Source organism: Eremomyces bilateralis (genome assembly GCF_010015585.1).
Source record: "Eremomyces bilateralis CBS 781.70 unplaced genomic scaffold P152scaffold_6, whole genome shotgun sequence".
Taxonomy (NCBI): Eukaryota; Fungi; Ascomycota; class Dothideomycetes; order Eremomycetales; family Eremomycetaceae; genus Eremomyces; species Eremomyces bilateralis.
In genome coordinates, this window is record NW_022985072.1 from 387,337 (window position 1) to 402,171 (window position 14,835).

The 14,835-nt window shown below is 55.1% G+C and overlaps 5 protein-coding genes across 5 annotated transcripts; 3 read left to right on the plus strand and 2 right to left on the minus strand.

Annotated features, from left to right (window-relative positions):
- Nucleotides 1–128: 128 nt before the first annotated feature.
- P152DRAFT_513105 (uncharacterized protein) lies at nt 129–5,393 on the plus strand (the record flags this gene model as incomplete). Its single annotated transcript, XM_033682785.1, has 3 exons — nt 129–3,112; nt 3,168–3,518; nt 3,573–5,393. Exons 1-3 carry the CDS (start codon nt 470–472, stop codon nt 5,391–5,393), a joined length of 4,815 nt encoding a protein of 1,604 aa, XP_033535343.1. The 5' UTR covers nt 129–469.
- A 1,026-nt stretch (nt 5,394–6,419) lies between these two features.
- On the minus strand, nt 6,420–6,840 carry P152DRAFT_472535 (uncharacterized protein; the record flags this gene model as incomplete). The annotated part of the gene is made up of 3 exons (XM_033681161.1): nt 6,420–6,475; nt 6,533–6,704; nt 6,820–6,840. 3 exons carry the CDS (start codon nt 6,838–6,840, stop codon nt 6,420–6,422), a joined length of 249 nt encoding a protein of 82 aa, XP_033535344.1.
- A 305-nt stretch (nt 6,841–7,145) lies between these two features.
- Nucleotides 7,146–9,662, plus strand: P152DRAFT_513106 (cytoplasmic dynein intermediate chain). Its single transcript, XM_033682786.1, has 3 exons — nt 7,146–7,456; nt 7,512–8,345; nt 8,398–9,662. Exons 1-3 carry the CDS (start codon nt 7,316–7,318, stop codon nt 9,580–9,582), a joined length of 2,160 nt encoding a protein of 719 aa, XP_033535345.1. The 5' UTR covers nt 7,146–7,315; the 3' UTR covers nt 9,583–9,662.
- A 656-nt stretch (nt 9,663–10,318) lies between these two features.
- P152DRAFT_289658 (MFS general substrate transporter) lies at nt 10,319–12,837 on the plus strand. The gene is made up of 4 exons (XM_033675002.1): nt 10,319–10,941; nt 10,993–11,731; nt 11,782–11,956; nt 12,008–12,837. Exons 1-4 carry the CDS (start codon nt 10,498–10,500, stop codon nt 12,573–12,575), a joined length of 1,926 nt encoding a protein of 641 aa, XP_033535346.1. The 5' UTR covers nt 10,319–10,497; the 3' UTR covers nt 12,576–12,837.
- On the minus strand, nt 12,696–14,203 carry P152DRAFT_414050 (TBC-domain-containing protein; the record flags this gene model as incomplete). Its single annotated transcript, XM_033677011.1, has 4 exons — nt 12,696–13,075; nt 13,127–13,594; nt 13,724–14,010; nt 14,084–14,203. 4 exons carry the CDS (start codon nt 14,201–14,203, stop codon nt 12,952–12,954), a joined length of 999 nt encoding a protein of 332 aa, XP_033535347.1. The 3' UTR covers nt 12,696–12,951.
- Between the last annotated feature and the right edge of the window lie 632 nt (nt 14,204–14,835).

Consider the following 14,835-nt stretch of genomic DNA (forward strand, 5'->3'; position numbering starts at 1 on the left):
AATGCCAAGTTCTAGCCGTCCAAACAGTCCAATCATATCCTAGATCTCTCCACCCCCTGTCCTCCTTCCCGCCATCTCATCGTGCATTTTGGAGTTTATGGGGCATTTCCTGGCATTTCCTGGCCATCCATCACTTCATCACTGCGCTACCTGGCGCATCTCCATTTACCAGCCACTCAATAATGAATTTTACGATGTTATGATCTTTGCTATACCTGGCTTCCCCTTCCGATGTCTTTCTGTCCCGATTTTTCGTCTTCGCAATGAGTTGAGCGTCACTGTCGCAACCCGTCTACCAACGACTTGAATCTCACCCTTTGAAGACACTGATATTGTGAACGGCATCTTTGCATGTCCCCCGCTTATTGATTCCTTGAAAATATCTGACCCTGCTATTCATAGTAATTGAAGTAGTTTATTCCCTTGGTTTAATTGATACCCGAAAGCTGCACATATCCATCTACTCGTTATGGACCAACGGAGAAGCAGTGGATCTCGCCCGGAGCGAGTGCCTGTACCCGCGCAAGTCCGAAAGAATGCATATCAACACCAAGAGGAGCCTCGCTACCATGGAAAGGCACCTGCGACCGGCGGTGAAGAAATGTCTTATGTTCCGGCTCGCTCCAATTCGCATCGTCGAAGGGATAGCCAACTCTACTATGCTCTAGAAGAACTGCCCGCTGCACCCGATGCTCCTCGAGGAGGACCGCCATTGTCGTACAAAGACTCTGTTGGCCCATCTGCATCTGCGCCGGTTCGACGGCGCAGTGATCCTAAATCGTATTCCTCACGTATCGCAACGCAACCTCCGAACATCGATACTGGCGCCACGCGACACCGAGATCCTCCGTTCGAACCGGTTTCCCCGGAAGGACAAGCGACATCCTCTAGTATGCGTTTAGCGAACCCAAAAGACCGCGTTGCGAGCGGCGAAACCGTCGCGAGAAGGGGATCCGTCCCCGACAGATCGCCGCTGCAAAAGCTAGAGGGCAAACTTGGGGACATCAGTAAGGAAGAGAAGCGTGCTCGGATTGCCGAAGCGGAAATACGAGCGAGGGAGGCTAGAGAACGGTCCGACGCGAAGAAACAAAGGTCGAGGCAAGCTACACGAGACGCCCTTGAGAGGACAACGGGAGGCAGTGAACAACAAAATTTAGTGCCTTCCCGAAGCGATAAACCCAGACGGGCCGCTACGATGCCAGTGAGAGGAAATATGGATCCAGGACCAGTTCGTGATCCTGAAAGGGAGCATGCTCCAAGCCACCATGATCAGACCGTGCTTCCTCCTCCGAGGCGATCCCAAACCCAAAGGTCGGTTAGTGGGCCTAGTCAACAAGTCCCTTATGCTGTGGAGCCTGTTGATCAATATGCGCCGCAACCAAGAAAGAGTGTCTCTACAAAGCCGCGCCCAAGCAGTGGAAGACACGATTACGAGCACAAAGAACCGCGAACCCCTCCGCAAGGTGCTCTTGCAACTGGAGCGGCAGGTGCCACAGGATTAGGTCTCTACGCATCCCAGGACTCGCCAAATCAATATCACGCCCACGAATCACCGAACGTAACAGTCGCACGAAGCGGAAGCAAGAAATTGCAGAAGCAGCCTCCCCGCCCGAATAGTTATGTATCTCGAGATCCGGGACCGTCATCTGCCCCAACTGCACCTCCACCCCAGAGAACTGTATCCCAGGGCTATGACCCTGCATATCCTCCTAAACCTAGCGTGACAAGCACACGAACCGGTCCACTACATGAAATGAGTCAGTCGAAACATCGGGACGCACCGCTCCCGGCACCAATGGCACGAGACAACCATCTTGTGCCTCCCAAGCAACCTGGACAACACCATCATCACTTCCTCCACCGTCATGATGAGCCAGAGAGACGGTACCAGAAAACCCCGACCATTGAAGAATTTCGGAGAGCGGGAACCGCAACGCTGGTCATCGATGACTTCCGCCTGGACAATGCCGCTCCAAAAGCTGGAGTTGATAATGACCCGTGGTGGGAGAAGAGCACTGGATCACAACGCCGTCGGCACTCCGGTCAGGCTGCCGCAGCACCCTACGACACTTACGAAGGACCGTATAAAGACGAAACGGGAAGAACACTGTTCAACCCTCCGCTGTACCTCAAGAGTGGCCCACTGCTAAGATATTGTGGCATCCAACGGGAACAGACAACAGCTCGAAATGGAGAACTTCTCGAACATGAGACATGGCGCGGCACCATCATGATCGTCACGATCGACAACCAGTCCACCTACACCACCCCTCCCACCCTCCGGCTCTTTAGCTCCCCAACCGAACTCCCCCCACCACCCCCAACCCACCTCGACGCCACCAACGGGCAACAACTCGCCCCCGAATACGTCGACCCTATCGCCGGCGCCATCAAAGGCAGCCGCATCGGCAAAACCCTCTACGTCCGCCCCGTCGAATACCTCCCGGAAGGCATCGACCTCTCCCGCGTCGAAGACGATTCCGGCCTTTTCGAAGAAACCCCCTCCCCTCCCCCCCACGGCCAAGCCACCCCCGGCGCCACCCGCACCCAAAAACGCACCCGCGACGGCGACCACCTCGGCAGATACCGCGAAGTCAGAGCCGTGCGCCTGCACGCGGAGCGCGGCGTCACGTTCTGGCGGTTCCACCTCGGCGTTGAGCTCGGAACGCGGGCGGCGCGCGTGGCGTATCGCATCAACCGCGGGCCAGCGATCCCATTCTGGGTGCCGGCGCGCGGTGAGTCGATGAACATCATGTTCTCTTCGTGCAACGGGTTTAGCGTCTCGGTGGATCCACGGGAGTTCGGCGGGCCGGATCCACTATGGCGGGACGTGTTGAATGCGCATACGCTGCGGCCGTTCCACGTGATGGTGGGAGGTGGGGACCAGGTGTATAATGATCGGGCGACGGTGGAGACGGAGCGGTTGGCGGAGTGGTGCGCGGTGAAGCGGCCGGGGGCGAAGGAGGATTGGCCGTTTAGTGCGGAGATGCAGGAGGAGTTGGAGGAGTTTTATCTGAATCGGTATGCGATGTGGTTTTCGCAGGGGCTGTTCGGGATGGCCGCGGGGATGATTCCTATGGTGAACATTTGGGATGACCATGACATAATCGACGTAAGTTGGAGACATACTTCTCCTAGGTAAGTTTCACGATACTGACGTTGGCTAGGGGTTCGGTTCATATCCGCACCATTTCATGAGCTCTCCAGTGTTTTCCGGCATCGGAAACGTCGCTTACAAATACTACATGCTTTTCCAGCATCATAGTCTTCCCCAAGAGCTAGAGAAAGACGAGCCGTCATGGATCCTCGGAGCAGAACCTGGTCCTTATATCCAGGAGCTGAGCCGGAACTTGTTCCTGTCTTTCGGGAAGCAGATCGCGTTCCTGGGGCTTGACTGCAGGACTGAGAGGATGCGGGATTCAGTCTTAACCCAGGAGACTTATGATCTGGTGTTCGACCGGCTTGACAAGGAAATTGTGCGGGGTGAGACGAAACATTTGATCGTTTTGTTAGGAGTGGTAAGTACTCCCGTAGGGAAGGGATCAAAGTAGCGAAAACTAACTTCGGAATAGCCCATTGCGTACCCGCGTCTCAACTTCCTTGAGAACGTCCTAACATCCCGGGTGATGGACCCCGTCAAAGCCTTAGGGCGAACTGGTAAGCTTGGAAACTTTGTGAATAAGTTCGATGGTGGAGTGGAAATCTTAGATGATTTAGACGACCACTGGACGGCAAAGCACCACAAGCACGAGCGGAACTGGCTCATCCAAGAACTGCAAGAGTTTGCCGCCGAAAACTCCATTCGCATCACAATTCTCGGCGGCGATGTGCATCTCGCGGCGGTCGGGCAGTTCTACTCCAACAAGAAGCTCGGAATCCCGAAAGACAAGGACCATCGATACATGCCCAACATCGTCAGCTCTTCCATCGTCAACACGCCGCCACCGGACCTCCTGGCCGATGTGCTGAATCGTCGGAACAAGATCCACCACCTGGATCCGGACACCGATGAGGATATGATACCTCTGTTCCCGCATGACAGCGACGGCAAGCCGCGAAATAACAAAACCTTGCTACCGCGAAGGAACTGGTGCGCAATCCGCGAATATCAGCCAGGCTCGACGCCCCCGCCCACTCCGCCTCCAATATCACCTGCCGACCAGTCCCCAAGCCGGTCGCGCAGCGAAAGTCGTGGTCGGGGCATTACTCGATCCCTATCTCTGACCCGTGGAGCCGGGAGCCTCGTCCGCCGTCTCTCCGGCTCCCGCAAACGCGCACCCGCTGACCGCGAGCCGCAAACAGAGCGACCCACCCGTAGCGTTGCGCCTCCCCGCGCATTCTTCAACCACCCCTCCGTGCGCGAATCCGAGAACCACCCAGTGTCCTCCCACGATCGTGCCCACTCTGCTGAACAGCTCCCCCCACGCCGCCCCTCCGACGCCTCCAACTCCTACTTCCCCGAAGAACCTTTCCACCCGGGGCCCTTCCACCGCCGCCCCACCAACCTCTCCGAAAAGTCCGGCCGGCGCAACAACCTCGCCCGCCGCGATAGCCACCCCTTCACCAACCACGGCGATGGTCTCCCCCCTTCCCCCCCAGGCGACCACATCAACCTCCAATCTGGCCTCGACATCACCCTCAACGTCGAAGTCTCTCGCGGCGACCCCGCCGGCATCACCCACCCCTATCGCCTCCTCGTCCCCGCCCTCTGGTACTCCGGTCCCCCCGACATCAACCCCGCTAGCCGCAATGGCCGCCTAAAAACCCTCTTCGCGAGCCTTGGCCGCCGCCGTGCGGAGCACAGCCGCACAAGCGGGCTGGAGGACGGGGCGTTTGATTCGCGGGCCACCACGCCGCGGGGCGTGTCGCGTGCGGGTGCTAGTGAGGACATCAGCGAGGGATACGGGCGGGAGAGATACGGTGAGGAGTCGGAGCCGGCGTCACGGCCGCCGAAGAAGGCGGGGGGGTTATTTCGCTCGTTGACCGGGCGGTTTGGAAGTAAGCGGATCGTGGGGCCGCCGCCGCCGTATACGCCTGGCGGGCGTGAGGATGGGTATAGTTTTGAGGAGGATCGGGACGAGCGGGTGGCGGGGAGGGTGGATGAGTATCGTGGGACGGGGACACGACGGGCGCCGCAGCCGGTTGAGGTTCCGCGAGGGATGTCGGCTACCGCGAGGGTGGGGCCGGATGGGAGGCCGATTAGGAGGAGTTATCGGGGGGATGCGTACGATGCGGGGATTGAGGACACGGATGAGGAGGGGGAGGAGACGCCGCGGTTAGGGGAGGTGGAGAGTCCGTATGGTGGGGCGAGGGAGAGGGAGAGTGAGTTTTATGGGAAGGGGGGGTTTGAGGAGGGGGAGAGGAAGAGGGGTGGGTGGAGGCTTTGGAAATGAGGGATACGGAGATGGGGGAGTACGGGGCCGATCGGGGGTAGTCAAAAGTTGTTTGGAACGGATTTACTCCTTAGCTTGTTGATATTTCCTTGAGCAGACATGAAGCGTTCGGACCTAGTACACAGAATCTAAACGATCGAGTTTGAATCGTTCTTTCGCATCCGAGACCTTTGTTTTATTTCCACTCCTCTTCTTCATTGTGCCGTGTTGACTCGAGCTTGATAACTGCTCGGCGCTTTGTTCAATGCCCAGTCACATTGATATTGTCCACCACGCGCTTAGTCGCCGTGGATATGGATTCACCAGATGATAGATAATCATCGTGGTATCTGCTGTTTTCTTCATCGGATCTCAGTGAATTTTGTCGGCTGGTGAATGGTGATCTTGATGAAGTTGGGAACTGTGTGGATTTCACCAAGTCAGATAATTCCCGCAAGCCACAAGAGACGAAGCCAAACACCAGTCGACTAAAGAACGACACTCAGGCCTCATCCTCAGTCAATTCCAGCGTCCGGAATTCGCCCGAGAGAGAGAGCTAGCACGCCGACGTCCTTTCGCCAGGGCCAGTGAGGGCGTGGAAGTGTTGCCGCTGCAGAAAGCCGAGCATGATGGGCGTCCATATCTGCGATGTCGACGTCCTTCATGGAGGGCACTTTACGGGATGCTTGCACAAGCGATGCAAGGGCTGTTCTCTCGGGGTTGTCAAGCCACAGAACCCGCATGGATGAAATAGTTGGGCTAGATGGACTTCGGGTGTCGAGAGGGAGGCAAAATGATTGTACGGAGGAAAACATCAATGACGACTACGATAGGATAGAAAATTGAAATGGTTCCGTTGCGATGAAAAGCTTTCTATGACCGCAGCCAGGAGTTATACATACACAATAATCACAGGAGAAATGCAAAGCTTGCTCTTCAAGGTATCGGAGTTGGTTGTTCCCCAATTCCCGTGATCTTGTCAATCCCCTTCCCCTTCGACTAATGTGACCGTCCCTGTCTCCTTTCCCTTCTTCCTCACGGGGCCGCTCATTCTAACTGCCCGGTCAAATATGCCTCGATCTCGTCCATTTTCGGTTTGTTATCTGCATGAACGTAAGCAACCGATAGATACCAAGGTTGTTCGATAACCGAAAACATACTCCTTGGTGCCTTTCCGGTGTGAACCGCGTATTCCTGTTTGGCCTGTGATATCAACTGCTCCTTCTTCTGGTATTCCCGCTGAAGAGCCGCGGCTCTATCTTGTGCGGATAGCGATCGCTGATGGGTGAACCCGTAGAAAACACCGAGCCCTCCGGCTAACCACCGCAACACCTGCTCCGTTGTCAGTCGCCAGTTCAATCAATGAGGTATCCAACTAGTCGCCATTGCAATGGTTGCAAAGAGCCATTGCGCCGCTTGGATTGTAGGAATAGGCGGATGATCATACATTGACTGCTTCTGATGCCATCTGTTCCAGCCACCCAGGGAAGTTCCAATTGGAGGTTTACGGAGGGTATGGGGAGGCAATCGATCGCGCAAGACCGAGAAAAGAGCGGCGCAATGAGAGGAGGATCGGGGAGATGGAATTCGAGGGGGTTGGATGGAGTCGTTGTTGGATGAAAGTAGATCTCTCGGTCACTCAGATAATCAGGTTGTCGGCCAATTTTCCGCTGCGCCAAAGATGCCTGTTGCACCCGGAATGAGTGTCACGTGATATTGAATTCCATTGTCGCCCTCCTTGTTGCTTCATGCAATTCATCATCGTCTTGATATTCCTTGGGTTATTGCAGTCAAAGTGGCCAACGCGTTTTTCTACTGTTAAGATACCCCTTTGCTATTTGGAGTCTACGGGTTTATATTGGCTTGGAAACAAACGCGTCGCTCTCTTTTCCGCCTATCACAACTTCTATGAATTGAAGCGGAACCCGCCCGATTCATGCAAGATGGATCATCCTACATCTGTCCAACAACGGAAGGATGAAATATTGGCAAAGAAGGCGAAACTGGCAGAGTTGAAGCGCCAGCGAGAATTGCGAGCGAGAGAGTTCTCAGCCACCAGACAAAGCATCGGAGATACTTCAGATGTCGGTACCCCTTACCGACTCCACAACAGGGCCCAGAGACTAACAGTGCTCGTAGGTCATATCGCCGAGCCCAAGTCGAGTAGATAGTAGGAAGGAATTGGATTCTCTCATATCTAGTCTTGTGGGAGAAAGCAGACCTTCGTCAACCGGGCCCCGAGACCCATCGTCACCAGCACTCAGAAGCCGTCCGACATCGGTAGTGAGCGGCAGTCAGCTCAGCGGTGATCAACTCGATGTGTCCAGATCTCCAAAGTCGCAGACATCAGCGGCACCACCACAACGATTATCCTTCGCGCCCTCGGTTACCGTTTACGACGTCGATCCAGGCGTGACCGCGCCTCCACCGAAACCTAAACCCGAGTACGTCACCTACACCAAGTCTGTTCAGACTTCCGAGGAGTGGACTCCACTGCGGCAGGATGATGACCCTGGAAATGCCGACGTCGAAGGTTCTCCTTCAAAGAAACGGCCGAGCCTACGCGAACAGATGCGAGACGAGGAGCTACGACAACAGGTTCGGAAGGAGATGGAAGCGGAATTGCGAGCTGCAGAGGCTAGTGGCGCGGACGCGATATCACAGAGGGATGTCGATGGAAAACAAAACTTCCCCGCAAGGGCGCTTACGGATGAGGAATTGAACGCGGTGACCGGCTCGGATGAATTCTTGGACTTCGTGGAACGGTCGAGTAAGGTCCTCGAGCGAGCGCTCGATCAAGAGTACGACATCTTGGCGGACTATGCTCTCGGGGGGGGAAATGCCCTAGACGAAGAAGAAGATGGGTACGGAGCACCGCGAAAGAAGTCGAGGCGGGTGAAGGATATTGCACATTTTTGGGACGATCGGTGGAGTAAGAAGCGAGTTATTAGCGATATAGGCTTCTCACCAAAGGTAAGGGGACGCAATCAAGATGTATTGTGCACCAAGTCTGACATTACCCCAGTTCCCAGAATTAGTGCTGGCGTCCTACACCAAAAACCCATCCGCACCTCACGACCCAGACGGCGTCGTCCAAGTATGGAACCTGCATATGCACGACAGGCCGGAATATATATTCCACGCGCAATCCGACATCCTTACCGCCAAGTTCTCCCCGTTTCATCCTCATCTTATCCTTGGGGGGTGTTACTCTGGCCAAGTTTTACTGTGGGACACACGAACCAACCGCTCGTCACCAGTTCAAAAGACCCCCCTAACCGGTTCCGGCCATACTCACCCTGTGTACGCCCTCGACATAGTTGGTACGCAAAATGCCAATAACATCATCTCCGCATCAACCGACGGTGTCGTCTGCTCCTGGAGTGTGGACATGCTGTCACAACCCCAAGAATACCTCGAACTCACCAACCCGCACGGCACCAAAACCGACGAATTCGCACCGACTTGCATTGCATTCCCGGCATCAGACCCCACCTACTTCCTAGCCGGAAGCGAGGAAGGCGTCATATTCCCCTGCCATCGATATGACCGAGCGGGAGCCAAAGCCGGGCTCGACCCACGCCTAAGCTACCGTGCGCACTCTGCACCAGTCATGTCCCTCGACTTCCACCCCGCACGCGGTCCCGTCGATCTAGGCGATCTCGTTCTATCATCCTCACTCGACTGGACCGTCCGTCTCTGGCGCGCCCGGCCACCGTCCGCGACCGCTGCTGCCGCAGCCGGCGTGACCCCAGCGCCATCTGCCGCCGCCAACGCCAGCGCGACCAGCCCGCTCATGGAATTCCCGCGTGAAGACCTCGTCTATGACGCAAAGTGGTCGCCCATCCGCCCTGGAATCTTCGCGCTGGTCGATGGAGCCGGAAGCCTGGAGATCTGGGACGTGAACAACGACGTGGAGATCCCGTCCGCCAAGGTTAAGCCGAGTGAGCTACGGGCGAAGAGTGGCAAGTTTGCAGGAATGGCGCTCGGGGGGATGGGAATGGGGGCCCGGAATAGTTTGAATAAGGTGGCTTGGGAGGGGACAGAAGGCAAACGAATCGCCACAGGGGGGCTGGATGGGGTGGTGAGCGTATTTGAGGTTGGGAATGAGTTTGGGGGGACGGAAGGGCAGAAGAGCGAGGAGTGGGCGGGGGTTAAGAAACTGGTGGTCCGCTGTGAGGCCGAGATTGAGGGTAGAAAAGCCAGATGACGGAGTACTCCGCTCGATAGGGCTGATACCGTACTACCATCAAGTTTCAGATATTATCCAATAATAGTGGTGATCATCTCATAGGAGTCCGAAGGTTTCTGTGGAGTGGCTTGATGCCGTGAGCCACGCTGGTCTGCAGTCGTGATAAAATCGACATAGCGCCTTTTCTTGGTACTCTTCGCAGGACCTTGGCTATTATGCGCCTAATTCCTTGAATAAACGTTTCCAGGCGACTAATTGGCCGTCGGACGGATTTGGTTTCCGTTCCATGAAGTCCTCCATAAAATGGTTGCAGCTCCCACGTGACCTGATGTCGAAGCCGCACCCTGACGGAGGATCTTCATATCAGCAACCACATCCACCACCTGAAGCACACAATTGCCACGCGACATGGTCACTCCGACAACCAGCGGAAATCTTCGCTGGGACGTAACTGGCACTTCTCCAGACAATGATAGGCGAGAGATCCATGGCTCCCGTCGATTGCGATTGAGGCGTGCCTGGAAGGATGCGGAATCCAGGCCGACAATCGTCCTGGTTCCATGATGAGCCTCCATACAGGCACGCTCCGTCCGGTTTCACAGTCGACATTTCAAAAATTCAGAGTCTAGGTGCTGGCTGAATTTCTGGTCTCCATCTGGAGTGCCTGAGTGTATTCTCTTGGTAGCTTAGCAGATGTCATATTTTCTCGTATCCAAGCCCATCTCCACCAGGACGGAATCCGACTACACTCGGAATGGCTTTCTTTCAGGTTGGACAAATGTTAATATCTAACGCCATATCTGTTCATCATTTCAATCTCCATTCAGTCTTCATCCAATCTTCATATTATTGTCTGTCTTTAGAGTCTCGTTCAACAACTACATTAACAACTACACTCATCCTCCACATGCTCACTCCATACCCTGCGGCACCATGTACCCATCCTTCTACCGTATATCCCGACCTCCGCCTGCGTACCGCCTTTCGCGGCCTACGTCGTGGTTCCAAGACGAGCGACGCTCTCGACACGTCCGCGCCTCCATCTACAACGACCAGGTCTTCCAGCAAGAGTTCTTCACCGACCCCTCCGACCCCTTCTCCGGCTCGCACGAGCTTATCCTCAACCCCATCGACGCTAACAAAGATGACTACGAAAACCCCTACAAAGTCTCCCAGGAAACTCTTGAAATCCCTTACGAGGGACAGGAGGAGTTCCACATCCGGTTCGACGAAGACGTAACGGCGCCAAAACCCGCGGAGGATGTCACGGCGGACAATTTCAAGGCAGGATGGCGGCTTCATCTTGCGTTCGCGGCTTTATCAGTCGTCACGCTTATGGCGGCCGTTGACGCGACATCTCTTTCCGTTGCTCTTCCTGTACGTTGATGTTACCGCTCGCGAATGGCTCGCAGCTACTGACTATCGCAGATAATGTCTCGATTGCTGAATGGAACTGCCATTGAAGCCTTCTGGGCAGGGACCAGTTTCTTGCTCACTTGCACCGTCTTCCAACCCGTCATCGGCTCTTTCAGCCATATCTTTGGCCGCAAGCCCGTTCTTTACGTCGTCTTCGTGTTCTTTGGTGTCGGTTCCATCGTTATTGCCGTAGCGAAGAACTTCACCATCATCCTTCTTGGTCGCTCAATCCAGGGTATCGGGGGTGGTGGTCTGATCGCACTGACAGAGATCATTGTCACGGATCTTATCCCACTACGTCTTCGAGGTGAATGGTTCAGCATTATCCACACTGTCTACTGCGTCGGTACCGTGCTTGGGCCTATCGTCGGCGGCGGTTTCGCGCAGAATGTCAACTGGACCTGGATCTTCTGGATCAATCTTCCGCTCCTTGCCTTTGCGGCTGTTTTGGTGTTCTTCTTCTTGCAGTTGAACTTTAAGACGACCACTTTCTTTGACAAGTTGAGCCGTATTGACTGGATCGGTACCGTCATATTCATCGCTTCCACCACCGGCTTTTTGATCCCGCTGTCGTGGGGCGGCACTCAATATCCTTGGACAAGCTGGAGGACTCTTGTGCCACTCATTGTGTCCCTCGCTGGTCTGGTTGGGTTTGTTGTGTACGAGGAGAAGGTCGCCAAGGAGCCCCTTATCCGGATGTCAATTTTCAAGAACCGTACCTCTGCTGTTTCATTCCTTGGAACTTTCCTTCGTAGGTGCAACCTGCTCTGCCTTGCTTCATTAGCCACTAACTGTTTATAGACGGTGTCGCTCTGTACGCTATACTTTACTATATGCCATTGTACTTTGAAGCAGTCAAGGGGTTCTCTCCTATCATCACTGGGGTCGCCATGTTCCCACAGATGTTCACCGTCTCTCCAGCCGCCATTGCTTCGGGAGTCTACTCCGCAGTCACAGGACGCTACGTCGAGGCAATGTGAGTCCACACATCCCCCACTCTCGATTCCTACCACTGACTCTCTCACAGCTGGCTCGGTTGGGTCTTCACCTGCGCCGGCATGGGCATCCTCATCCTCCTCCGCGAAGGCACCAGCACCGTCGCCTGGATCTTCATCAACCTCGTCTCCGGCCTGGGCATCGGCATTCTCTTCACCGTCCTCTCCATGGCCATCCAAGCCTCCACCCCCAACAAAGACATGGGCTACGCCGTCACCATGTTCGCCTTCTTCCGCGCCCTCGGGCAGACCGTTGGCGTCGCCGTCGGCGGTGTCATCTTCCAGAACCGTATGTTGGTGGAGTTGCAGAGCTACCCGTTGCTGGCGGATCGCGCACATGAGTACGCGCGGGACTCCTCGAGCCTGGCGGGCACTATCAAGACTATGGAAGATGGGCTCGAGAAGGATCAGCTGAAGGCGTCGTACGTCAAGGCGCTCATGTGGGTGTGGATCGTTATGTGTGCGTTGTCAGGCGTGGGCTTGCTCACCAGCCTGTTCACGAAGGCCTTACCGCTTGATCGTGCGCTGGAGACGGACCAGGGGTTCGCACATCAGGAGGTGAAGAATGATGAGGAAATGCACAAGAGGGGGGGCGATTAAGTTGTTAATAATACGGGGGGTGGACAGTCTGATATTTCTGCTTACATTGTTCGGGACGTTCACTGTCGATCCTTAGGCACTTCGGCGTTGGGTCGGTATCGGTGGCATTTGCATAGCGAGAGTAAGTTGGCGACATGAACGATATCACGCCACAGCTGTACATTTTATCGATCATGTATTGGTCTTGAATCTCAGCCATTTAAGCGTTGAAAAGTCTTTCTGTCTGTTCATTCAGCCAATAGTAAATCTCATGTAACCTCATCTTTTGACCGGCATAACTATTCATACAATCATCCCCCATGGTTCATTCGCACATTCCAAATCTCCAATTCGCCGCATCCAAGTCGTAACTCATTAGACACATGTACTCTTTCAACTACCTTGCATGGCTGACGATCCTTCCGTAAAGCTCCTCCGGGATTTTCGGGACGAAGCTAATTGCAATAGCCTTAACCTTCGCCGCTTGCAACGGAGGGAACGACCTTAAAATCTGGTTTGGACTGCTTTCATCAGCCACAACTCAATGTTCCACACAAAGACAGACAACTCACCTCGCCGCCTCCATAAGCTGATCCCGAATCAACACCAGTTGCGCTACAATACACAACAGATTCAAATGCGTCCCGTACGCGAACAAAAAATCCCACAGCGCCAACACCTCCGGCAATGGCGGCGTGCACGCGCACATGGTCAACACGCTTGCGAACCCGTAGATCTCCGCGCTCATCCCCTTGCTCTGCAGATACGCCGCGAGCTTGGGGTCCACGATCATGAGGATCTCGTCGACCAGCCGCAGCCCGCGGTGCACGCCGTCCATGGACGGAAGGATGTACGAGGGGAGTTCGTTGGAGATGAGGGTGGAGAAGGCGGCGAAGGCTTGAGTTTCCGAGCGCGCAGCATAGAGGAGGGGCGCAGCGAGGACGTTCATGCCTTGGACGTAGCCGATGGTGGTGGACGTGCCGTGGGATGCAGTGGTGTCGCCGGAGACAGAGTGCGCGGACATCGAGGTGCGTGGCGGCCTTGCGCTATCGTTGGTCGGCTGGCTGGCAGGGTCTTTCCGATCCGGGTCCGGGCTATTCAGCATGTCGCTAAGATCACGCTTAAACCGCGAATCGGGCGACCCCCCCCCCTTGATGTTGCCGAGGGACCCGTCGATGCTCCCGGCGGTGGACATGGTGGGCGGCGACTGCCAGCCGTTGACTTTCGCTTCGTGCGCATCGTGGAGGCGCCAAGCGATGGCGTTGAGGACACGGGTGAGGCTGTTTTCAGTGACGCGGCGGCGAAAGAGGGGGTCGGTAGCGAGGGTGCGGAAGGTGTCGTTGCGGATTTTGTTGTAGGCGGGGGAGGGGCCCTGGCGGACGAGGTCGAGGTAGGTGTCGGTTTTGAGAGGTGGAGAGGAGAGGAAGACGAGCCAAATGTAGATGCGGAGTTCGGACTGGGAGGGGCAGTTAGAATGTCTGTTCGAGTTGGGACAAGATCGGAGATCGTGCGGGGTGGTTGATGTTTACCATGCCGTCGCTGTTCGCCGGGATGCCATTGACAAGGACATTGTATCGGAGGTCGTCTAGACCACGGCAAACATCGCCACCAGGCGGACCTTTCAGAAGGAGAAGGTCGAGATTCGTCATGGTTACGGTATATGGGGGATGCAGTTGAGATGACTAGAGGCGTGCCCAAGACGCGCTGCGACGCGAGTTGAAGTCCGATTTACAGAAAGTTGGGTGGCTGAGAGGTAAATTGCGGCAAGGGTCCTCCATTCCAGCCACACTCAGAAGGCTGGAGTTTGAGCATTAGTCAGCACCCCCTGAAGGCATGAACCATGAACCATCAACCAACGTCTAACACGCAACAGTGTCTTGATTTGAGTCTAATCCATTCCAATGGTTTCAAATAATTGAATGCAAGGATGCTGCTATCCGGTATACTATGTGTCGTGGTGGTGCTGTAGGGGTCGGCAACATGACAATGGTATGAGACCAAATGATACCAGTGCTCTTCTGTCCAAACCCTCCGACTTATGACACCACCAAAGTGGTGATACCTGGTAGATATCACCATTTCTTCCGCCCTTTGACCAAACAGCTGGAACCTAACAGCGACTCCATGCCTTCTCTCTATCTTTTATGTCTGGTTTTTGAATGCTTTGTGTGCCTGTGGAACATGATGGCGACAGTCCCTCATTTCAGCTGCCTTGGTGACGAGCTGGCAAGCTTCGAGTCGCAGACATGCCATCTCCAAATGATATATATGTTTTCTTTCG